Genomic DNA, 24,617 nt, shown 5'->3' on the forward strand with positions numbered 1-24,617 from the left:
AGCCATGTAACGGACAATAAGGAGTACAGAACGAACACCCACTGACAGCAACGTCCAGCCTGCTCGCTGATGGACAGGAGGTCCTGCCGAGGAAAGGTTTTGTGACTGTGTATGCGAAGGCAACCCAAATGCCACAGCAGGACTTGCCCCCGTGCATAGCAAGTCCCTGTTCTTGCAGTGTGCAGGCTCACATGGCAGCACAGTGCTTGGTTCTTCTCATACAACCGGCCTCCTTCCAAAGTCTGAAGCTGGGAGCAGCACTCGCTCACTCCTGGCTTCTCCCTGGTGCTTACCAGCAATACATGAGCCTGCTCGGAGCAGATCGCAGCCCTGCTGCGCTGGGGTTGAGCTCTGCTGGGTAACGGAATCATTTGGCCCCTCACCTCCCCTTCCAGAAGCCCTCCTCTGCTTAAACTTTGTCAAAATGGCCATGCACACCCTCAGCGAGGCTCAACTTTGCGAACAACGGAGCGCAGCAGCAGCCAGCCCATTTTCCTGAAGCAGAGAGGAGCCCACACGCGGGCGGAGGGAGAATTGTTCGCATTTTTAACATTCTGGCTGAATTTGAGCCCTTTGTAACGGCACAGCGCCCGCGTCTCCTTTGCATCTTAAAGAGCGTTTCTGGTAGCAGCCAACGGCCCCTCGGCGCCCGCCCGATGCCTCCTGCCAGCACCACAGACAGCCCAGGCGAGACCTGACCTTACAGAGATGGCTACCTCGCCTCACTGAGGAGAAGATAAAGAAAAAGGGGGAAAGAGCGGGGCGCTCCGGCTCCCCGGGACCGCGCAGGGGACCATCGAGGCGGTGCGCGGCGGAGCGAGGCCGCAGAGGCCCGGCCCGAGGCGGCCTCCTCCGGCGCGGGGCGCCGGTGCCTCTCCGGCCGCCGCACGAGGTTCTCCCTTTGTGCCGTTGCCTGGTAACCGCGCGGGGGATGGGAGGCCGCCGGCCCGCGCCGCATGCTGAGCGCGGCCGCCCCGCCCCGGGCCTGCCCGCCTCCCGCCGCGGGGAGTCCGCGGCCATTTCGTCTCCCGGCGCGGGGCCGAGCCGCGTTGGCGGCGGCGGGGAGGCGGGGACGGGCGCGCTGGCGAGAGCGGCTCGGGGGTGACGGGGCGGGAGGGGGTGGGGGGGGGGTTCGTTCTGGGCTCTTCGGAAATGGGAGGTGGCTAAGGGAGGCGGGCGGCGAGCGGGGCAGAGGCGGCGGAGCCTGAGAGCGGGGGGCGCGGCGGGGACGGGGGGCGCCGCCCCCCCTCGGAGCCGCTGCCCCCGCGCCGCCGCGATCCCGGAGGCACAAGAGAGAGCGGGGGAACGCGGAGCAGGAGGAGGGAGGAAAAAAGGGGGAAAAAAAAAAAGGGGGGGGGGGAGGGGGGCAGCATTTAAATCCCTTCCCCCGCTCCTCTCCTCCTCCATTCCTCCCTTCATTCGACCTCCCCTCCGGAGCCGCCGGTGAGTCCCCCTCCCGCTCACGGCCGCCTGTCATTTTCGCCCACTCGCGGGGATTCCCTCCCTCCGTCCGTACGTCCGTCTGTCGGATCGGGGCGGGGGGCGCGGGCGGGACGCGGTAACCCCCGTGGCGGTGGGGAAGGGCCCCCGGCGGTGCCTTCCCTAGCGCGGACGCGGCGGGCGGGGCCGGGACCGGATCGCGGTGGCTCCGGGGCGAACCGCTCCCCGCGAGCGGGAGAGGGGAACGATCGTAAATCACCGAGGGGGGCCGCCCGCCCAGCCCGGTCCAGCCCTCGGAGCGGGCCCGTCGTGGGGTCCCGGGGCGGGGACCCCCCCCCCCTACCCTCCCGGGCCGCTTCCCGGCGTGACGTCAGCGCCCGCCGAGCCCCCTCCCGGCAGAGCGAAGTTCGGCGGGGGCCGGGGCAGGGGTGCCCCCGGGGCGGCGGAGGGGCCGGAGCTGCGAGCGCGCAGCCCGGCGCCGTGCGGGAATCGAAATAAAACAATGCTGGAAGGGAATCGGCCCGCCCGCTGCCGGCCGGGCTCCCACCGCCCCGAAAAATCTCGACGAGATCCCCTCCTCCTGGAGAGCCTCTTATTGTCCCCGCTTTCCAGGTGCGGCTTGGGAGCGGGCAGGAGTAACGCCCGCGAGCGGCGTTGCAGCGAGCCCTGAGCGAGGGAACCGGCGTACCGCCAAGTGCGTGCGCTCCCTCTCCGCTGCTCATCCGTGCACGGCTGGGATTCGCCCCGCCGCTGCCGTCCGCGGCACGGGCGGACCTGCTGCGCTGCTCACTGAGAGGCACAGCTGCCGGGGGGGCCGGGGAGCACGCACGGCCCTACGGCTGGTGGCATCCGGGGGGCGTTGGTGCTCACTCCGTCCTGGGGCGTTCGTCGGCTCTTCGGGTCCCTGGGAAAGGCGGCGGCCGTGTTTCCTGTGCCGCTCTTCTGGCTGTGCCGTCGAGTCGGTCGTTGCTTTGCCCTGCTGGCCCGCAGATGGCAGGTTGCAATGCTTTGGTGGCTGTTGACCAGCGACTCGCCGGCTGTGCTTTGGAGTGGCAGCCATTTGGTCATTGTGGCATCGCTTTGCACGCTGCTTTGCTCGCAGTTGAGGTCTGCCGATTGCCTCCTGCTAGCTGCAGCGAGGTTCTGAGGCTGCTTCTGAGCGGGGTAGTGTCTTTAATTGCATTTGCTTCAGTGCTGTGGCTGCTTGACTTCTGCAGCGAGTTACTTAGTTGCCAGCGCAGCTACTTGGGAGAATTTGTGTCTTTTGTCTGCGCAGTCTGTTTTGCAGCGCTGTGATTCTTCATGAACAGCATCTACCCATGGAGCTAGCCATTCACGTCGGTTGTGAATGTCTCTCCTGGGCTGTTGGACTGGATGGCTGGCATGGGAGCCTCTCTGCTTTCTAGCACTGAAAAAGTGAGGAGAAAGTAGCAGGCCATTACCTTAAGGCGTGTAGCAGGAGAGCAGTTGAATATGTCATTCATCTTGTGCCACCTGAACGGTGGAACAGTTATTGAACCTTCAGTTGTGCTTATGCCTAAGGGTTCAGAGATCAGCCCTGTTTTCCCTGAGGAATCAATGTGTTCATGTCAGAGCACAGCCTTTCTGGTTTGCCTCAGTTTCATGAACTCAAGTCCCACCAGTGTTTGAGTTGAAAGTGAATCTCCTTTCTTTTAAGCCAAGGGTGTTGTTCATCACTGCTGTGCTGTACGTGCATCCTTGAGGGAGTGGAGGGGCTGGAACTCCAAAATCATTGTCCCTGAGTAGGACACTTGTGAATGTGAACGGTCACATCGGTGGAAGGAATTTCATCCTCCTTTCCCAGCTCTTGGCCTATTTGTTTTTATTTTTGTTATTGGTGTCTGCATAACCAGTCATTTGTGCATTTTCCCCATTTTTTGGGGGGGAATAGTCTGGTCTTTCAAACCATACTGTTCTGGTTGTGATTCACAATGGAGCTTTTCAAGCATGGCTTTGAGGAGTGAATTTGCAGTGCTGTGCTTCTTGCTGGAAATGATAAAACTCCTCTAAAACATGTGAAAATTAAACGTGCACTGAGTTCTAATAAAGAAGATCAACAGGTTTAACCTGCTGTGATGGCCCGCCTTTACATCTTTTCATACGAATTTACCTCCTCCCCCAGACTTTGTACCCCTTGGGTACCTCTGAAAAGTTCCTACATTCTCACCTTCGGATTGGTCTGCAGAAGGATTCACAGTCAAGTTTTTTGTGGGCGTACTTGTATTCCAAAATGATACTGGGCACGCAAGGATCTATGACTGTAGCCTAGCAAGATCGTTATACCAAGAGCAACCCGAGAGGTATTTTTCTTCAAGATGGGGAGACTTTATTTGCAGGTGGTATGGATAGAGGAGGTTATGCTCTTCCCAAAGTTCAGCCTCTGTAACCCCATAAATGCTTTCCTCATTTCTCCTTGGCTATAGATTGGCTTCAGTTGGAAGGGACCTTAGCGTTCATCTAGTTCCAATCTCTCTGCTGTGGTCTTCCTCATGTTCTTCATCAGCATTATTCTGGAGGATGAAGGTGGAGTTGATGGGTGTAGACTCTTTGGAATTTGGAGCCGTGCAGGGAAGAATTAAATTGCTGGATCTACGTTGTAATACCTTTGCAAATGAAGTCTCTGCAATTGATTTGAGCATTTATTTGATTATACCCCTTCTTAAATATCTCCCTGCATGCTTACTTGGTCTTTTATTTTTTTCTCTTTAGGTGTCTGCCTGTTCTTATGAGAACCCGTTTGCCTCCTCTGTCTGGCTTTATCTTCCCCAGTTCTATTTTGTCTCTCTCCTATTACTGTTCTCTTTTGGACAAATAAACTACATTCTTAATTCTGGTGGATTTTTTTTTTTTAACCTCCTTCTTCCTCCATTAGGAGTTATTATGAAAATATCAAGTGTATTTCCTGCATTTATCAGTTTGTCTCTTCTATCTTTACTTCCTGAGGACTGTTGCTAGTGAAGTGCAGAATGGTAATGCTATATAAATTTCTTGAAGGGCCAGTGACCAAAGGAGAAGGCAATTCAAGGTCCAAATGTGCAAGTATAAGCATCTCCAAAAAAGTCATGCTCTTATGTAAGTGAGCTACATCTAGGGTACATGTTCTCTGCAGAATTAGTTCACGTGGTCACAGCCTGATCACAGTGAGTTTTTTAACATTAGCATGAGGTACTGCATTTCAAGACCTTGCCTGAGTTACTGAAGCTGCAGAGGTCCCCAGACATGTTGCTTGGATATGTATGCCATTGCTCTTTATGTAACACTAAGCTGGAGGATCTTTCTGACCTTCCAGTTATGTAGTGGGCAATTGTTGGCCTACAGCCCACGTCCTCCTCGTCAAGTGTGTGGAGAATGGTGAGATGCAAGGGGATGCTTTCAGCCCAAGCGATTCGAGATGTACCTCTGTATTAGTCTGGGGAGGTAATGTGGGCTTGAGAGAAGATTTAGCACGTACTAGGAGTTTAACACTAGCTAGTTTTGTGAGGAAACGGACCCTTCAGAAGCATTGCCTTCCTTCCAGTTCTGATGATGCTCTGCTGCCGCAGAAATTTCTTACATTCTGTTTTTGCTGTTTGTTGTGGCAGCAAACATTGATTTGTTATTGTCTCTTGTAAAAATATCAATGTTTGATTGATTGCTGTGGTGGTATTTTCACCTACAAACCAAAGGGTAACTGCAATAACTTCTCGGAGTAATTTTAGCCAATGTTGTTCTGACTGAGCTTTGCCGAGGAAGGGTAACTGGTTGCTTTCAATCTTCCTCTATGTCTCTTGCCCTGGTGACATTGTTCATCGTAGATCAGTTTAGCTGGAAAATTTTAGTCATGTACTTCCCTGCTTTATAAGCCACTTGGTGATACCTTCTTTCTTCCACAAGGTCCTTCTGTGTTGTAGATCATTTAAGTGAAGGTTCCATTTGAACAACCTTTATCTCTTTGTGTGTGTGTATGTATTTTACATGCACATATATATATACACACATGCACCACGTGATATACGTATATAATAGAATATATAATACATCACATACAATATGCATCATAATATATTGCATATTAAGTTTTAAATAGAAATTGTATAGTGCAGTATATTGGCTATAAAGTTGTATCTATGAAGTAGTATATCATGTATGCTACTGTTTTTCTTTCAGACAGTGCAACAGATGAAGTGATTTTCCTCAGAATTACTTAGAGCTTGCCAGCAGTCTACTCTCTATGAGCCAAGCATGATTGTTCGTCAGGCTTTCCTTATACGTTGCTAGATTGATGCTTTCAAAGCACAATTTCACCCAGGACTAGCCCCTTCTCAACCCCTCTATGACTTCTAATGACTTCAGCATTGAAAAACCTGTTCTGGTTAGCTAACTGATTCTACCCTGTACAGCACAGCACAAGGCAGGGAATTTCACCTGGGGGTCTTCACAGAAAACATTAGAGCATTTTTTAGAAGAAAAGGGGAAAATATCATTAAAGATTTCTGGCAATACACTAGATCCCTAGGAAAGTTTTTCAAATAATTATCCCAGTTTTCAGATTTTACCCTGCTTCTGTCTGAAATTTTTCTAGCTTCAGCTCCTATCCATTAAATCTAGGGTCTTCGGTTTGTGGATTAAAGAGCTCTCTCTTATCAGCAATTTTCTCTCTTTGTAATATTCGTAGGCCACGGTCATCACCTTTTGACCTTTTCTCTAATAAACTAAACATGTTGAGCTTCTTAAGGCTCTTTTTGTAAAGAGGAAGGGGAGTTACCAGACCTCACATCTTCCTTATTGTTCTTTCTCAGAAGTTTTCAATTTGTCAGCATCATTTTTGAAGTGTGCAAGACAAAACTACATACGCTACTCCCATAATCGTAGAATCACCAGGGTTGGAGTCATCCAGTCCAACCATCCATTTGTCACCGGTATTTCCCACTAAACCGTGACCCCTGAGTAAAACGTCTAAACTTTTCTTGAACACCTCCAGAGATGACTCTACCACCTCCAACACCTGACCACTTTCTCAGAGAAGTATTTCCTAACATCCAACCTGAACCTCCCCTGGTGCAACTTGAGACCGTTCCCTCTAGTTCTACTGCTAGTTACGTGCGAGAAGAGATCGACCCCTACATCACCACAACCTCCCTTCTGGGAGTTGTAGTCAGTGATAAGATCACCCTTGCGCCTCCTCTTCTCCAGACTAAACAATGTCAGCTACCTCAGCTGTTCCTCATAAGGCTTGTGTGCCAGACCCCTCACCAGCTCCTGCATGTAGTCAGGTAAAAACATTCCTCTATTCCTGCTCTTGAAGAGCACCTCTCTCTTTATGAACTGGTGGATTTCATTCATTCAGGAATGGCCCCCTTAGAAGTCCTGTACTGGGAATTCGTGTTCACTTTGCTACCGACTGTTAATTACAAGGCCTTTTCAGAGCTTCTGTTTATCCTCAAATCTTCATCCTTGAAAGCATTCTACATTCTTCTGTTCTTCATGTCAAAATCTTCCATAATTAAAATGCTTGTCTTTTTATGCAGCCTCATTGTTGCAGTAATACCAACTGATCTGTGCTGCATACTCTGCCTCAGCACTACCCGCAGGCATTACTGTGTTTCTGCAAACTTAGTTTGGCCGGTGCCTTCACCAACTGCCAGTGAGTCCCATGATGATCCATTGTTGTCCCTCAATGGCAAGCTTTAGGAAATACGCTTTTTGACAGTGGATCCAAGCATGAAGTCCTTTTGACAGGACAGGTCATGCTCCTGCCATATCTGTGCGCTGGGTCAGAGGTTACCAAGTGCTGCTTTACAAAGATTGCCCAATGCTTTTAATGTCTTATATGATTAATATGTCTTGGGCAGCGTTTTCACTTGCCATCCTATCTTTTCCCCTGGCTATCCAGTTTGGGCTTAATCTGGTAAAAATCATGCCTATGAGCTGAGTTGTCTACTTGAGAGATGGAGGCCTGTATCTGTGGTTCTGTAAGGAAGATTACGCTTATGTACATGGCAGCTTTTTTGCATGAATTTGTTATTTTAAAATCTTCTGGGATCAGGGAGAATCTTGGATGTTTGTGGCTTCTAATACTTCATTGTATCATGATCAGGAAGACCTTGACTTGGCCAAAATCGTCATGTTTTCTGATCTTGTAAAATCATCAAGAACTAAATCCAATTGCTCTTTGTGAACTTGGTGAAGTATGTAAGACTAAACTTCTATTCCTCTCCCAGGAGTGATTCAGTGCTGGCACAGGTTCCTGTGTGACTGAGGAAACTGTTCCCTGAGATGTTCATGATGATATCACGTAGCCTTGCAGTTTGCCATGAACAGGGGATTTGGGTGGAGATCTCTGGAGATTTCACGCGTAAATGTTCCTGTGACAAACTATTGGCGTGCCCTTCTCTGAGCCCTACAGCTGAGGGCAAGATCATCCCTCTTAGCCAGTTCTGTAGACCAGGGATGATCTATGGGATTCCATACAAGGGAGTGACTCAGAGCTTATCAGTGCCTTGTGCCTGCAGCTCAACTGTTCCTGTGCCCATCTCCTTGGCTCTAGTTCACTCCTTTTCTTTTGGATTGTCTGTCTGTCTTCTTCCCACTCAGACTCTTGGCCTTTGCAAAAATGGCTGTCATGTTGACTTCACCGTTAGTCCTGGATTCCTAGAAACAGAATCCAAAGGCCATACTCAGGTCACTGCCTGCAAAACCCCTCTGGGTACCATGCCAGCTTACTTTCTTTTGCAAACTTAGTGCATTCTGCATTCATAATAAAGATTTTGTTTTACCCTTGTTATGCTCCAGGGAAAGCTGTTTCAGAGCCAAATGGGTAAGAGTTTTCTCATTTCCATCTTAAAATTGTTGACAGCCATTTTACACCACCCTTCTTCCTCAACTTAAGTACCCCTTCTAACTCTGTGTTTAATTTTTGGTGTTCTGCAGACAGTAATTGCATGACCTCAGCTTTCATATTGTAATATTTAGAAAAGTAATATCTTTATAGGTCTTGGACATGACAGACTCTTTGTGTCCCTCAGTATTCTGGCAACTGCTTTCTGTACCTTCTGTAATATACTTTGGTCTTTACAGATGCTGGGTAACCAAAGCATTGTGTGGGTTGCCTGACAAGTTCAGTGTCCAGTGGTATTGACACTTTCTTCCTCATTGCTTGATAATACTTTTCTGATACCGTCAAAATAACAATGATCTCCTTAGCCTTCCTGTGGTTAATAAATCCCTCCCCTCTCCAGTGTTCCCTACTGATGAGCAGAAGTTCTGATGGTGCATTTGCTTATTGTTTCTCTTCATGCTATTGAATAATGGCCATCTCGTCCAGAGTCTGTTGCTCCAGCAGTGGTCACTATTGAATATGTAGGAAAAAGAATAATATAAAGTGAGCTTATATGCCATATTCCTCTGGTACTCCTACAGGTTTCAGCCATTTTCAGTGCAGGGACTGCCATAGCTAGATGTGATTTCCTGCTATTCACTGAGCTTCACATACTCTATCTTGCACAAAACTCTTCTCTCCCCTTAAGCCCATGAAAATTTCTAGCACTCACAAAGTCCTTTGAGAAATTCTGCAGTGAACCACCCAATTCAAGAACCATTTCTTTCTGTTGATTTTGAACTTGTTCTTTGTAGCATTTTATGATGGTTCTCATTTTTTGTGCTGGAAGACAGTGAGAAATTATTTTATACCCAACTCCTACTTTTCACGTATGGCTTTACAGACCTTGCTGACATCCTCATTTAGTAATCTTTTTTTTTTTCTTTCTTTCTTTCTTTCTGGACAAAGATATTTAATTCATTCAGTCGTGCCTTTTCATTGCCTTTTCTAGTTTCTGTGGAAGGAACAGAGCTGCAAGCATGTGTGGGCAAAGCATGTGTTTTTGCAAGTGCATAATGGTATCCACTATTTTGTTTTCTGTTCATTTCTACTAGGCTGTTTACTTTCTTGATAGCTACTGAGCGCCAAAGTGATGTTTTCATGGGTCAGCCTCCCATACCCCAAGGATCTTGCTCTTGAGTGGCACTGCTCAGTTAAGAGTCCGTCGATTTATACGTGGAGGTGGAGTTATCTTTTTCTTTGTGCATTGCTTTACATTTGTGTAGATAGAAGTTCACGTGTCGTTTGATTGCCCAGTCATTCCTCTTAGAAAATCCTCCTATAGTCCTCCTCTATCAGTCTCACCTTTTCTGTCATCTGGTCTGATGCTTTCAGCACTTTACTCATTCAGATCCGTTTACAGGGTTGAATCCATTTAGCTCCTGAGCTTTTCTCTGTCTCTAGTCCACATTCTGACTAGTTTGCCTGGGACATAGGGTCTGAGCAGAGAGCCATACCATGACCTGGGCCTGCCTCTGCCAGCTGCAGAGCAACATGTCTTTGCAGAAAGGAGTGGACGTATGTGACGTTGATTGATTTAAGAGGAGGTTTGGGTGGATGGTGTGGCTGTATTCTTATGTTTATTCTGCGGCTGCAAAGTTACCAGCATTGTCTCTCAATAAAGACTTAGAGCAGAAGTCTGGAACCATGGCAGGCCAACAGGTGGATAACGTCCATGTACCAGCAATTTGGAGCCATGGTACCTGGAGCCATGGTCAAAAGCTGTGGCAAGGAATTTATGATCAAACATCCCTTGCCTCCAAAGATGTGTCAGTACGGGGAAGGGTACCCCAGGTCAGTTGGGGTGGGTTTGCTTTTTGAGATTTTAGGGACATGTCTGAGCAACTCCACCTAGATTTGTGGCCAGTCCACAGAAGTGTGGACCAGTCTCCAGAAGTTTAGAGAAGAGACCACTAGAGCTCCCGTCCAACCCAAATCTTTCTTTGAGTCTATAGTGAACTGGCCTTTGATGTCTTTAAGCAGTTTAGTTTGCATTCCTTAGTAAAGGGAAATTCATATATAAAAAGAGGGAGGTTGTGAATTACAGTAGACTCTTAAACAACTCCAGAGGTGAGGTATGCTCAGGCCTTGCAAATACAGAAGGTGCTAAGCTTCCTAGAACAGTGAGCATGGAAGTAGTGATGTGTCCCGTCTCAGTCATGCATTTGTTAGTTTCCATCCCACTCTGTGTTGCATTTTGTGATCTCTGCCGGCCCTGCCAGCCTGTAATCTTCAGGAGATCCAGAGGGCCTCCTCTGGAAAGGCCGAATAATTCTTCTGAGATTTTTAAGTAAATCTGCTACAGACTTACAGTCATTTTACTGTGCCCTCAGGAATCAACGTACCATTAATGTAACGTTCTTTAGTACATCAACCTTCATTTAGAGAATCAAACTTCATTTTAAGTTGCTTTTGGAAAAATTAATATCCTCTTCTATGCTGTAAATTAAGCTGATGTTAAATGCATAAATGTTTTTATTATTTATTACCTCACTCTCGCTCTAATTGTTTTTATCTTTCACTCTTCTCATCAGAAAATATGTTTTATTCTCAGATATGTTTTTTTGTTGAGTGGAACTTCCAGCACTGCAGCTTTCACACTTAACATCTTTATATCTCACGGTTGTGTAGGATGAAGAAAACAAAACATTAATGCAGACTTAAGGAAAAGTAAACTGGCTTTATCCCCTTAGAGTGCCAGTACTCTGAAAGTTTCTTATCTGGCCTCATTTCTTGAAATGGGGGCATTTTAATTTTTATTTATTATTTCACGGGGGTGAAGAAGCTCTTAGGTGTCATGTTATGAAATATATAAGATAAAGGCCAAACCTAGTGACTGAAGTTGAGCTCCAGCGTTATTTTAGTTTCTATGTAGACCCAAACCACGAAGGGTTCATTCACTTCTTGTATTTATGTATAATTTGACCTCTGGTAGAGAATGAAGTTTCCAAAGGTGCAGATCTACATGTATCGGTTAAGTTTATTAAGAAATATTTCATAGTGACACATTTTATGTGATACTTTGGTGAATTTAGTTTAGCTAAAAGAACATAATATAATTTCAGTAGCATATATATTTTTTTATTTACATAAGATAACTAACATTGGAAACCATCGCTGTTCTTGCACTGAACTCATACATTCTGATTTCTGAGCCCTAACAGCGGTTTGCACTGTCCTGTGCAGCAACAGGAGGTAGGGGCTGGCAATGGGTAGGGAAGCTGGGGAGGTCAAGGAAAAACATAGTTGGTTTGGTACAAAACTGCTGTCAGCTCCTGTGGGGAGAGCTGGATCCCCCAGCTCTGCAGTTGTTTTGAGGAGAGAGACGAGGTTCAACTTTGCTCACTGGGTAGGTGGGAATTTTAATTGGAGAATGGTTATATGCCCAGGTCTGCCATCTTACTCCTTCACTAATCCAGTCTCCAGCCTGTGCTCACAGCCCCTGCATCCACCGGCTGTTGTAATTATTCTGTAGGAGCCAGAAAAATACCTGTGTCAGTTACTACCTTTCATTCAGTGTCACATAAGCATACTTCTTTGTAACAAAAGTTATTACATGAAAAAGAAAAAAAGTAAAAATCTGCAAGTCATGGGCATATTTGCAACCAAGATAATATTAGCTACAAGCATTTGCCGACTGCCATCTTTATATTCAATGATTTTTGGCATCCTAATCTTTTCACTTACACAGTCATTTTCACACTTGGTGTACATATGGGAGAACTGGCAATAAGACTGCAGCGTGCAATGTGAGCCCTGGCATACTCATCGTTTATTGCTATCTAACATTGGACACAGCACTTTCCCCCTTCCCTCCCTCTTGCGTGCCCAGCGCTAAAACACGAAGTCAGGTAAGTAGCCATCAGGAAATGTCACACATCAGGATCTCTGACTTCAGTATTTTAGATAAAACGTTGTAATTTCAGTTACTCCACCGTTGTTAACCCCAGCTGAATCTCTAGGATTTTTTCCCCTCATTTTATAGGTAAAGGAAATGGGGATAGGAGTTGAAAATGTATTGCCTGGAAATGCTATGCAGTATAAGATATAGTAGCTACTGCCTTTCCTCCCCCTTGAGTGCATGTCCCTAGCAGTCCTACTCCAGAGGGTGCTCTACCTCTGAGTGGTCTTTACCTGCCGTGGGGAATATACTGGTTTACATCACATCTTGCTTTCAGGATGCTTTTCAGCATGTGCAGTATGTTGTTATAAAGCTTCTGTGTTCATTTCACCACCCCTTTTCATCCCTTTTGGAGGAGAAGGGAGAGAAAAACCAGGATATGAACTTGAAGCTAATAAGCTGCAGAGAAAGAGAATCCCTCTAATTCTGAGACCCTGTCTTGGCAAGCCAAATGCCTTTGATTTCAGATAGGATTTTTAATGTAGTTCTTACATTAAAAAAAAAAAATGATTTAAGGAATTTTCACTATGTACTTTCGATGATTCCCAACTGAAAAACAAATAAGCAAAAAACACAAAAGAAAAAACCAAGAGAGTTTGAACTTCAGAACATCTATACTTAGACTAAAGGAGGAACTCCACTGACTTCTTACTCAAAAGTCATTTTCCGTGGACTGTCACCTAGCAGAAGATAACTCTGGCCAGGCTGTATGTCTGCAGACTGAAGTAGGCTCTAACACTCGTGCACGGTTGGCTGTCCATTGGCTTGGCATTCCCTTGTACTGCCCTTGGCCAGTGCCAGCAAGCACTCTCCGGGATGATGCCCAAGTATGGTTTGCAGGTAGCAAGATGGTGTCAGATTGCCCCTTCTGGCCATGCTCCGCCACACCTTGGCATCTTTGTATTGTGCCCCCAGCTATGGTTGTGATCTGCCTAACAGTGCTGGACTTGACTGGCATTTGACCTCAGGCAGACCGGAGTCCTGTGTTTGGGCTGCCCATGCTGGGACTGACCCTGCTGGTGATCACTGGCTGAGGTGACAAGGCCCCTCAGGCCTGACTGGGTCCTGGGGCATCTTCCAGGCCTCCCTTTCTCACTGAAATTGCGTCTCTGCTGCTGGCAGCATGTGTGGGCTGTACATCTGGGTATAGACATGCAAGTTTTCTGGGGAGTATTAGGGTTGTTCATCACTTACCACCCCAGACAAGCCCCTAAACACCGTTCTAGGCCATCTGTGCTTCTGCTGCCATGTATGAATGTTTATTTTCTTAGACTCTCAATCTAGTATATAAACTATGTACAGAACTAAGAACAATAATGTGACTTTCTAAGAGAACAAAAGCATGTGTTTAAGTAGGTAAGACTTGAGTGTGTCCCATTAGGGCTGGACTTTCTTCCAGCTCTGATAGCTGCAAAGAGCTGCTTTACACCGCAGCCTGTGAAGAGCAGAGTGCATTGGGTCCCCTGGCAGAGCAGCCCCAGGCCTCCTGGCTGCCTTGACAGGCAGAAATCCCACCTGGAGGAGGGAACCACATGGGGCTGGTGGCTGGAGGAGTGGGATCCATTTTGGGTGCTGTGTGGGGATGCCTGTTGAGTGCAGGAAGCTGCATGGGGCTTGCAGGAGAATACGGTGGGTTCTTGGAAGTGTGCCTGACTGAGCTGGGTTATACAAATACAAACAGCAATTCCAGGTGCCTCTTAACTCAGTTTAACCTGTAAAGGGCTTCAAGAGGCCAGGAAAAGGTTATCCCTTTGGCAGCAGCACTACCAAATGTCTCATTTTCACAAAACCACAGGGTGGTAAGAACTCTTCAGAGACTTTTAGAGGGATCTCTGTGATGGGAAGGGTTAAGTATAGCCCAGGTATTACACTTTGTTAATTGCTAGGGCTCCTAATGCAAGCTTTTATTTCACGGATGTTGAGATTAGAAGCAGTGCTGTGATCCTCTGGTGTGACCTCTGACATAGCCATTGCTGTGCTGAGCCAGATAACGTGTGGGTCAGTTTTGCTTTAGAAAAGTCTTAACCCTCTAAGTGGCAGAAACTTCTGCCCCAGTGGTTAATGATTGTCTTCTGAAATGTACCAGTTTGCTTCTGGCTTTGTTTGGTGCTGTGTATTCGGCAGCTGAGAAAAGTACTGAGTTGGTATTTCCTTTAGAAAGGGAGGTTCCAGTAAGCGTTTGCCTTACCTCCCTGGGTAGATGGCCGTCGTCGCTATTATGGAGCTGCTAGAAGGCTGAAACGAGCCCTCTGTACCACATGACAACGTCCACTGTGGGAGCTGTGGGTGGCATTGCTGCTGAGTGCAAAATAAAGAGCAGCAACATGTCGGCAGTGGGCTGCTGCTAGCACTGTGCATTCAGTCGGAGTGGAGCTGGTACCTGAGGGCTGCCAACATGGTGTGTGCTGGGATTGAGTTCAGCTAGGATTGCCTTCCTTACAGCACTCCTTTCTTGTCAGAAATAGTAGTTCTAGGTGCTTACCTGGAATATACTCTAGCGTCAGTGTAACTGACTGAATTAGCAGCTGAAGGCCTCCTTTTACAGCAGGACTGTAAAAGATACTAGTTCATAGGGATTGAGAGAGTGCTCTGGCTTCAGTAGGTCAGTTCTCAACCTCTGTGAGCTATTTTTCTATTAAAGAAGAGGTCTAAGTTAATGAATTGTTGTGTGTGAGAATTAATGCTGGATGAGTCCCCTGTGGCTTTCATGGTGAGGGTCAAATAAAATATTAATGAAATTAAAACAAACAATCCCTGTTCTTCCCAAGTACCTTCTATATGAGTGTCTCAGCACTGGCCAGGGAAGATGAGGAACCCCACAAGGAGCAGGTCAGGGAAATTATTTGCTTTTTCTAAGCAGGGAGATGGAGGCAGTGGAAAGCAGCGACTCAGGCCATGCAACTCAGCAGCTAGGCCATGAGCTCTCCCATCCCATGTTTTTGCTCTAATCTCTGAGTTCAGCTCCCTTTGGAGAGAAGTGACAATGCTTCCAGACTCCAGCATTGGCCAGCTAGAGGGCAATGACCTCTCCAAATCTGGGATGGCCTCTAGGAGTCCTGACTCTGAAGTCTTAGACTTGTTCCCAAAACTTCCCAATGCTTCCAGAGCCAAGCACATAATCCAGAAGACAAGTATATTTTTCCTGATGCTTCAACCATGGGACAAATTTTGTTGTCTTGCAGATTGTCCATCCCAGATGCTGGGTACAGGAGCTTGTACAACAAGCTGGAGAAGGATGGTCTCTTTGGATATGCCTGTGCATTGCGGGGCAGTGCAAAAGGTCCTGAGCCAGAGCCAAGCAAGCCAGCTTCAGAAGCAGCATTCCTTACTCATCCTAGCACAGCTTCCAGGCTAACAGAGTCATGGTGCTTTCATAGTCCGAACTAGAAACCCTCTGGCATCGTGGGATGTTAAATAGCTAACAGTGCTCAGTGCTTTCAGGACGTGGAACAGATTGTAAGCTTAATCAGAGGGAGCTTGGAAATCTCCCTGCTGGTGCAAAGTGCTGTGCATTTCCAGGCATGACACTGGTACATGGAGAAAGAGCAGAGGGGATGGAGAGGAAGGAGTTCTAAGGAGATGCTCCAAGCTAAGCAGAATGATGTAGTGCTGTTTGTGCCATGCAACATGAAAGCTAAATGAATGTCCTTACACCTATTTTGGACACTGAATAGCATGAGCAAGACTTGTCACACATTCATCCTATCGTGCTGGTATATGTGAGCACATGCATGTGGTCTGGGGAGGTCAGGGCTGTATCATCCTCCTTGCCACAGAGATCTCAGGGGGCTTATTACACAGAGTTAGCTAATGGTATAGCATGTGGCCAGTTAAGGATGACTTACTGCAGTGACAGGTGCAAAGAGGAACTTCTAAAGTCAGAAAGTTAGTGGTGAGGATCATTTTAAAGCATTTGCCTATTGTTGTTGTTGTTTTCTTTTTTTAACTCATCTCTTTCTGAAGATAAGTAAACAAGGAAATGGAAATACTAAAATGATTTCAGAGGAAAATCAAAATGCTGATAACTCATTCCTCCCTGCTTCCTTAGAAAAATTTCTCTTGCATCCTGGCTGCCTCACATAATGTTTGTATCAGTCCTAGAAACTGGAAATCAGAGATGACAGTGAACAAATCTTTTCTCCTACTAATGGGAAAGTTTACTGCATTCTTGGTAAAGACCCTTGCATCTGTGCATAACAGCTAAAGAAACAGTAATAATTTTGTCATATTTCTATAACAAACCACAAAAGGATGCTCCATAGTCTACTCACTGTTTCTCCCCATCTTCTTGTCTCCCTTTCAGTGCCCACCAGGGTCTTGTTGCCTTGCTGGTATAAGCCCTCCCTTCCAGAAGACCTGCTCTTGCCCACCTCCGTCTCCCTCAGAACAGCAGAAGGGGGCTGCAGAGAGAGAAAAATTTATGTTTTCATCAAGCCGTGCCAAGGAGAATGGGGGTCCCACACCCAAAAGAATGAAGACACGACAGAACAAGGATTCGGTACATAAGATGGAAGAGGGAGGTGGGATCCCAGAGACCAGCAAGTGCTGTGGGTTGGGACTGAGGCTCGCAGCAGAGCTGGTGAACATGAGTTTGGTGTGGTGGAGGGCCAGGATTCGGGGCTTTGGGAGGGCAGGGAGCAGGGCAGGAGTGGAGGGAGGTGCAAAGTAGAGCTGATCTGATGATCCCTCTCCAGATGTCTATGCGGAGTGGACGGAAGAAAGAGACTCCAGGGCCCCGAGAGGAGCTCAGGTCACGGGGTCGAGCTTCCCCCAGTGGTGTAAGCACCTCCAGCAGTGATGGCAAAGCTGAGAAATCCCGACAAGCAACAAAGGTAGTATGAAGTAGTGCGCGGCTGTATGGTGCCAGAGGGCTGCCCAGGATGGGCATGACCCACTTGGGAATCCAGACACACAGACCAGATGGGATCTACCATGCAACCCATGCTGAGTTAGCTACCTGTAGGGACTGGATTCCATTCTTTTATCCCCAGCACTTTGTACTTCCAGATATCTTAATTTTCAATACTGCTTTTTGCTGTATCCTGGCTCAATGTTGCCATTACAGTGTCCCACTGCCTGCTATGGTCTGCAACAGAGATGGTGGTATGTCTCACCTGCTGCCAGCTGGCAAAGTTGGGCAGGGTGGGAGGATTCCCTGCAGACCTCTCACCTCTCTGTTTTCTCTCCTCTGCCTTGCAGAAAGGCCGGGTGGAGGAATCCTGTACCCCCAAGGGCAGCAAGCAGGGCCGAACAGAAGAGATCTCTGAAAGTGAGGGGGAGGACAGCAATGCTCCTAAAAAGACCAAAACTGAGGTGAGTTCTCTCTGTTGTGGTTACTGGCACATTCTGGACCCAATCTGTGCTGCTCACACCTGCCTAGCTCGAGATTCTGTTTGCTTGATAGCTCTGCCACCTCAGACTGTGCTCTGCAGCTCTTCTGCAGGCAGAGCCCAAGTGACACCTGCAGTTACACCTATGTAATTTCTCCATGTGGACGTTGCTCAGCTCAGCACTGATCTTTTTTTCAGTTGAGGTGCTCCTGTAGGCTCGGAGGCTCACTTGTTAGTTGCCCACATTAACTGCTTAATCACCAAGCAGTGGGGGAGAGAGGGCAATGGGAAGCACAGAGGGACTGTGTGGGCAACACTACCTCCCTCCCCCCCCCCTTGCTGTGCCACCTGGTGGTAGCACTGGCTCTTACCTTGGCCAGCAGCCCATTACTGGTGCTGGTGCTGGGACATTGTAGGTGCCTTGTCTCAGTCTCTTCTGTAACAGTTACTGTGCCTCTGAACATGAGATGTCCATTATCATCATCTCCTCAAGTGTGTGATGAAGTACCCAAGAGCACCTGAGCTGCTGTTCCAAAGGGCAGCAAGAGAACTGCCAAATGAAGCCTCCTTCCCTCAGTGTGCTTTTCTAATGCTAGGAATAGCAGAGGAAGGTGAGATTGAAAAGTGTCACACATTATCTAGGAGGTCACATAACTTCTCCTTCCTCTCACTGCTTCAGGAATTACCCTGTCCTCCATCCCCTTCTGACGTTGACAGCCTTGATGGCCACAGCTTCAATGATGAGATGAGCAGCGACCCACGGGACATCGACCAGGATAACAGGAGCACCTCACCCAGTGTCTACAGCCCTGGCAGCGTGGAGAATGACTCCGACTCCTCCTCTGTGCTGTCCCAGGGCCCATCCCTCTCCTACCACCACCCTCCGCTCTTCCCCCAGAGCCCTCCAGTCGCCCCTACTTCTGACAGCCTGGCCCGTCCACCTGAGCCTGGCTTCAGTCTCCCAGGCGAGGCCCACCCCCAGGGCCCCACTGCTGGTGGCTACCACTCCCAGCTGGAGGGCCAGACCTCCCGCATTTTCCAGGCTCCAGCCCCACAGACACCCGCCTCATCTTCTTCTGCTGTTGCCACCACTTCTGCCCCCTGCTCTTCTTCCTCCTCCTCTTCTTCCACTTCCACCCATGCTCCTCTCTACCCTACGGCCAATGTGGTTCAAGTTGGTTCCAAAATTGCTGGTGGAGCAGGGGGCCTCTCAGCACCGGGGAATCGCGAGCAGACCCTCAGCGCGAAGCACAATCCACCACCCACCACTCCCATCTCACTGGCGTCGGTGGTTGGGGGGTTGCCCCCTCAGAAGACCTCCCCAGCCAACCCACCGCCTGCCCCCCCAGCCTCCGCACCTTCCTTCCCGCACGTCTCAGCCAACCTCCCACCCCCACCAGCCCTACGCCCACTGAACAACGTGGCAGCCTCCTCCAGTTCCCCAGGGATGGCAGGGCAGGCCTTGAGTGGGCACTTGGCATCACCCCATGGGATGGGCCAGGACAAGGCACAGCCCCTGGCCCCCTCACGCTACCCCTATGCCCCTCCGCAGCTGCCACCCTCCAGCTCCTCTGCTCAGTACCCACAGCCATCCCCCACCCAGCCCCTGCCCAGTTACACTGCCTCCTATGGGCATTCCTTCCCCCCGCCCAGCGGCCTTTCAGTGTCCAGCCAGCCCCCCAAGTACACCCAGCCCTCCCTACCCTCACAGCCTGTATGGAGCCAGGCCCCTCCTCCCTACAGCCGCCCCCTGGGCAATGCCAGCTCCCATCTCCCAGCCTCCTTCCCTGGTCAGTCTCCTCATCACCAGCAACCACCCCAGCAGCACCACCATGGCCACGGCAGTGGCGGGGGGGTCTCCCCAGCTGTAGCAGCGGCCCCCCCACAGCCCCCTGGGGGTTATCCCCATGCCCTGGAGTCCAACAGCCATCACCCATCTCATGCCACATATGGGTTGCGCCTCTACCCTCCCCACAGCCAGGCCACTTACAGCCAGGCTCCCTCAGCTGCTACAGCCCCTTCTTCCTCTTCCTCCTGTTCTTCCTCCTCTTCCTCTTCCTCCTCCTCATCCACCTCTTCCCAGGGAAGCTACCCCTCCATATGCACTCATCCCCCAGGGCAGAGTCCTGCCACCTACACCTTCCCCCCACCGCCGCCCCCCTCCCCGGCCCATGGGGCTGGCCCTCCAGTCACCTCTGCAGCCACCACCCTCTCTACCGTCATCACCACCATGGCCTCCCCATCTGCGGCCCCCTACAAGACCGTCTCACCCCCAATGCCCCCTTCAGCTGTGACCCCATATGGGAAATGTGCAGCCTCCCCCGTCCCCACCTTCCAGCCCCCAGCTCCCTACAAGCCGAGCTCTCCCCCTGCTTCCTCAGCTGCCCCTTTCCGGGCTGCAACCCCCCCAGGCTACCGGGTAGCATCCTCCCCTGTGGCCAGTGGCTACAAGGCCGCCTCACCCACCCCGCCTGCCCCACCGCTGCCAGGGAGTTTAGCCACCCCAGCCCCACCTCTGCCACTCAGCGCTGCCCAGATCAAGCAGGAGCCATCAGAGGAGTACGAGCCCCCCGAGAGCCCTGTACCACCTGCTCGTAGCCCCTCACCACCACCCAAGGTGGTGGATGTGCCAAGCCACGCCAGCCAGTCGGCCAGGTAGGGACAGGGAGATCCCCACTCTGTCCTGTCCCCATTCCTCCTGCACTGACACGCTGCATTTGATGCCCTCAGGTTCAACAAGCACCTGGATCGTGGCTTCAACTCCTGCTCCCGCACGGACTTGTACTTCGTGCCCCTTGATGGCTCCAAACTGGCCAAGAAGAGGGCGGACCTGGTGGAGAAAGTGCGGCGGGAGGCTGAGCAGAAGGCTCGGGAAGAGAAGGAGCGAGAGCGGGAACGAGAGCGAGAGAAGGAGCGGGAGCGGGAGAAGGAGCGAGAGCTGGAGAGGAGCGTGGTAGGTGCAGAGGATGCTGGAGGCTGACCTTGGCGGTGGGCTGCAGGTATCCTGATGCTGTTTCTTTGCTCTCTTGCAGAAGATGGCCCAGGAGGGCCGGCCAGTGGAGTGCTCCTCACTGGGGCCTGTCCCCCACCGCCCTTCCTTTGAGCAGGGCAGCGCTGTGGCGACTGTGCCCCCCTACCTGGGCCCCGACACCCCGGCCCTGCGCACGCTCAGCGAATACGCCCGGCCCCACGTCATGTCCCCCAGCAACCGCAACCACCCTTTCTACGTGCCGCTGGGTGCCATCGACCCAGGCTTGCTGGGCTACAACGTGCCGGCCATCTACAGCAGCGACCCAGCCACACGGGAGCGGGAGCTGAGGGAGAGGGAAGCCCGTGAGAGAGACCTGAGGGACCGAGACCTGCGTGAGCGCCTCAAGCCTGGGTTTGAAGTCAAGCCGGCTGAGCTGGAGCAGCTCCATGCCGTGCCAGCTGCTGCCATGGATCCATTCCCACGCCATGGCGGGCTCAGCCTGCAGACGGCCCCCGGTCTCCATCCTGCCTTTCCCTTCCACCCGGGGCTGGGCCACTTGGAGAGGGAGAGGCTGGCGCTGGCAGCTGGCCCCACTCTGCGTCCTGACATGTCTTATGCTGAGCGCCTGGCAGCCGAGCGCCAGCACGCCGAGCGGGTGGCTGCTCTCAGCAATGACCCACTGGCCCGGCTGCAGATGCTCAATGTGACGCCTCATCACCATCAGCATTCCCATATCCACTCCCACCTACACCTCCACCAGCAGGATGCCATACATGCAGGTAAGGACTGCACAGAGCAATGCTCTGCTCCTGCTACATCCCATCCCTCTGCTTCGGAAAGCCCAAATATTGCTGATGCAAGATTAGAGGGCCCAGCCCCACCTCTTCGCCCAGAAAAGGTCACCCTTGTGGTCATTGGACCTCCTATCCTACAAAAGACACTGTCATCTTTTGCAAATGTCACATGAGTTTGCTGCTTGGTGGAGAGCAGAACTGCTTGCACCACAGCTTTTAGTTTGCGACCCTTAGAATGCAACGCCATGTGAGCACTGGCTCCACCACATTCTGGGGCTGTGGGCTGCATTCCTCACCCTAGGGTCTGCTGAGAGCACGCCCTGCTAACAGCAGCCTCAGAAGCATCCTTAATGCCAAGGAAATGTTGGCTCTGTAGTTTGCTCCTGCCACTCTTGGGATGGGATAGGGGAGAAGAATGGTAAGGAACTGGAGGCAACCGTCCTTCAGAATGTGGCCCCTTCCATTTCTTCGTTCCACGGGACACCAAGGTAAAAAGCAGCTTATCTTAATGAAAGTCATATAATAGAAAGAAATTGCTGTGCCTGTGGAGGTGCTGTGAAAGGTCAGCAGGGTGTGGTGGCAGTCACAGGCAGACACCCACGCTAATCATCTGCAGCTGTTCAGAGGTGGCATTGGCTACAAGTGAATGGCCTGGCAGTGGCTCCAAAGCACTGGAAAACGCAGTTTTCATATAAAATAGTATCTCACTTCTGGGTACAGGCTAGATACAGGTACAGGCCTGCAAGAGCAGGCCCTTGCAGAACCAGCTCTGAAGAGTATGGACACAAAGTATGGGCCACACTGCTTCACATGAAATTCAGTGCAGGCAAAAGGAGTAACACTCAAAGGCAGTGGTACTGCATCGCATGCCTTGAAGTCGTTCCAGTCCCAATGCAAAGCGACTACTTGCTCCACGCCTGTTTGTTGTTGTGTCCTGTGCTCTCCCCTTTGTGACTTACCAAGCACGAGACAATTACCTTTTGACATCTTTTCTTCCCAGCCTCAGCCTCTGTCCACCCTCTGATCGACCCCCTTGCCTCGGGATCGCACCTCACTCGGATCCCCTACCCAGCTGGCACCATCCCCAACCCTCTGCTCCCTCACCCTCTCCATGAGAACGAAGTGCTGCGCCACCAGCTCTTTGGTAAGAGTGCTCTCGGACCTGCTTGACCCCTTCAGAGGGCATCAGCAGAGCACTGTGGGGCAGGGTGGCCATGGGGGGGTCACTAGACGGGTGGAGATCTACGAGGCAGAGCTCTGGCATGATATGAGTTGGGTGTAGCACAATGTATGTTAGCAAGACTGGAAGAGTAAGTGCCACAGAGCCTTGACTGGTCTGTAGGAGCATGGGCAGGGATGGAGCTGTGACATTAGCTTGTTCATTCTCTCTTTTGTCTATTGGTGCAGCTGCTCCCTACAGAGACCTGCCGGGGTCTCTCTCTGCGCCCATGTCGGCAGCACACCAGCTGCAGGCCATGCATGCGCAGTCAGCCGAGTTGCAGCGCCTGGCTCTGGAGCAGCAGCAGTGGCTCCATGCTCACCACCCTCTGCATGGAGTGCCACTCCCCACCCAGGAGGATTACTACAGGTACGTGCACCAAGCTCACGCTTGGACTGAACGTAGTAGAAACACTGGGAAACGGGCACATCCGTGTAAGCAGTGGGGTTGGAGGTATGTTTCCCTATATGTGCGTGGCTCCAGACTGACCCCGTGCTGGGACTGGGGGTTGCTTGCTGTGGTGTACCACTATGGGCTGTTGGCCGGAGGCTGTGGTGGGGCTTCCGTTCCTGTCCTTGGCAGGAAATCAACCTGTTTCACACATGCCAATATAGCGATGAATAACTGATACCCTTGCCAAAATGTCAAGTATTCGAAGGGCTGGATGCCCTTGCCAACGCAAGGCTTTCCCAGAAGCTTGATGGGTTAGAAGTGCAGCATATTATGTTTTGGATAGCACCTCTTATGTGAAGGATTTGCAGGGTTTCCCAAGCTGGCACTGCCACACAGGACTAGGCTAACAACTGGCATTTGCACAATGCTAAATAATTTCTCCCTGTATCTTCCTTCTCACAATCACCTCGTTTCTCTCCTTTATCCTAGTCACCTGAAGAAGGAAAGTGATAAACCCCTTTAAATTGACTCCAACTGTCAACGTGACATCCCCATGTCTTTCTGTGAATCAACCAAATCCCAGGGGAGGGGAAGCTGCAGTGATGCGTGTCAATCCTACCCTGCAGCACACTGCAAGAAAGGATGGGACCGAGCTATGGTATGGCATCCTGGGAGCAGAATGTGGAGGAGAGCACACAGGGAGGGACTGCAACACCAGTGATGGACCTGAAAGGTTCTGTCCATGATTTCAGCAGAGCTCCGGAGTAATTAAAATCTGCATCACAGGGAGCTCAAAAAGATAAAAGACTGGTGTGAATTCAAGATTGCAGCAGCTCCATCCTTCGTTTTGAGGGAGCGGTTGTGTTAAATAGAAAAGGACTCACGGGACCTCACATCCACGATGCCACCTTTCCTGCATCTGTGAGCAGGAGCTGCAGCCACCGCGCACCTCCAAACCCAGCGGAGCCTTTCTTCTACATGCCTCCTCCTCCCCCACACTGTAGGTGTAAGATACTGCTTAGCGATGCCGAAAAGCAACACGGAACTTGTTCAGATGAGCCTGAGCGGCCTCTCGTTCTCCAGCCTCCCTTCAGATGCGAGCAGTGCGTTCCCGGACCTTTGAAACACGGCACTGCTGCCCGCTGCCGAGGCAGCTCCCGGCTGCTGCTTCCTAAGCGCTGCGGGACTGCTGGGCGCGGCCATGCTTCCCTCACACCTCACGGATGGCCCTTGGTCCCAGCGCCAGGCCCGGCCCAGCGGCACCCCTGCCCTCACCCCCCCACTTGGTGTACTTTGACTCATGCACATCCTATTAGACGTGGCAGTTTGATGTAGCAACGTGTGCCCCCGTCCCCCGCGTGCGTGTCTGATCTCACGGTTGTATAACTCGAGCGGTCCCCATATATATATTTACTTAACCATTAAAAGGAAAAGGAAACCGACCCACGGCCCAGGTATGGAAAAATGCCCCGACCACGTTCCCCACGCACTCCCCACCACACATTCTAATAATTTATATATATAAATATATATATGAAGCTCTTAAAAAGAAAAGCGAACAAGCAAACAAAAACCCTTCCAGAATCGGACTCCGTTGTGTTCATTTCTCTCGGCTGGCGCCCACAGGTGCCCCCGCTGGGCGCGGGGCTCAGCCCGCCGCTGCGGCCCGCGGTGGGCGGGGCGTTCGGAGGA

At 50.5% G+C, this 24,617-nt stretch overlaps 1 protein-coding gene across 8 annotated transcripts; it reads left to right on the forward strand.

Annotated features, from left to right (window-relative positions):
- The first annotated feature begins 1,185 nt into the window (after positions 1–1,185).
- On the forward strand, positions 1,186–24,509 carry ATN1 (atrophin 1). 8 transcript variants are annotated; one of them, XM_046944474.1, is made up of 12 exons: positions 1,186–1,443; positions 3,584–3,761; positions 3,885–9,499; positions 16,522–16,716; positions 16,913–17,050; positions 17,418–17,531; positions 18,228–20,203; positions 20,279–20,501; positions 20,581–21,298; positions 22,314–22,457; positions 22,721–22,901; positions 23,415–24,509. In XM_046944474.1, exons 4-12 carry the CDS (start codon positions 16,639–16,641, stop codon positions 23,446–23,448), a joined length of 3,606 nt encoding a protein of 1,201 aa, XP_046800430.1. In that variant the 5' UTR covers positions 1,186–1,443; positions 3,584–3,761; positions 3,885–9,499; positions 16,522–16,638; the 3' UTR covers positions 23,449–24,509. The 8 variants fall into 8 exon arrangements, with proteins under 8 accessions (XP_046800430.1, XP_046800425.1, XP_015149361.1 ...); XM_046944469.1 differs by having other exon boundaries at positions 3,584–9,499; XM_046944470.1 differs by lacking the exon at positions 1,186–1,443 and having other exon boundaries at positions 3,207–3,761.
- Positions 24,510–24,617: the final 108 nt, after the last annotated feature.

This window comes from Gallus gallus, chromosome 1 (genome assembly GCF_016699485.2).
Source record: "Gallus gallus isolate bGalGal1 chromosome 1, bGalGal1.mat.broiler.GRCg7b, whole genome shotgun sequence".
Lineage (NCBI taxonomy): Eukaryota > Metazoa > Chordata > Aves > Galliformes > Phasianidae > Gallus > Gallus gallus.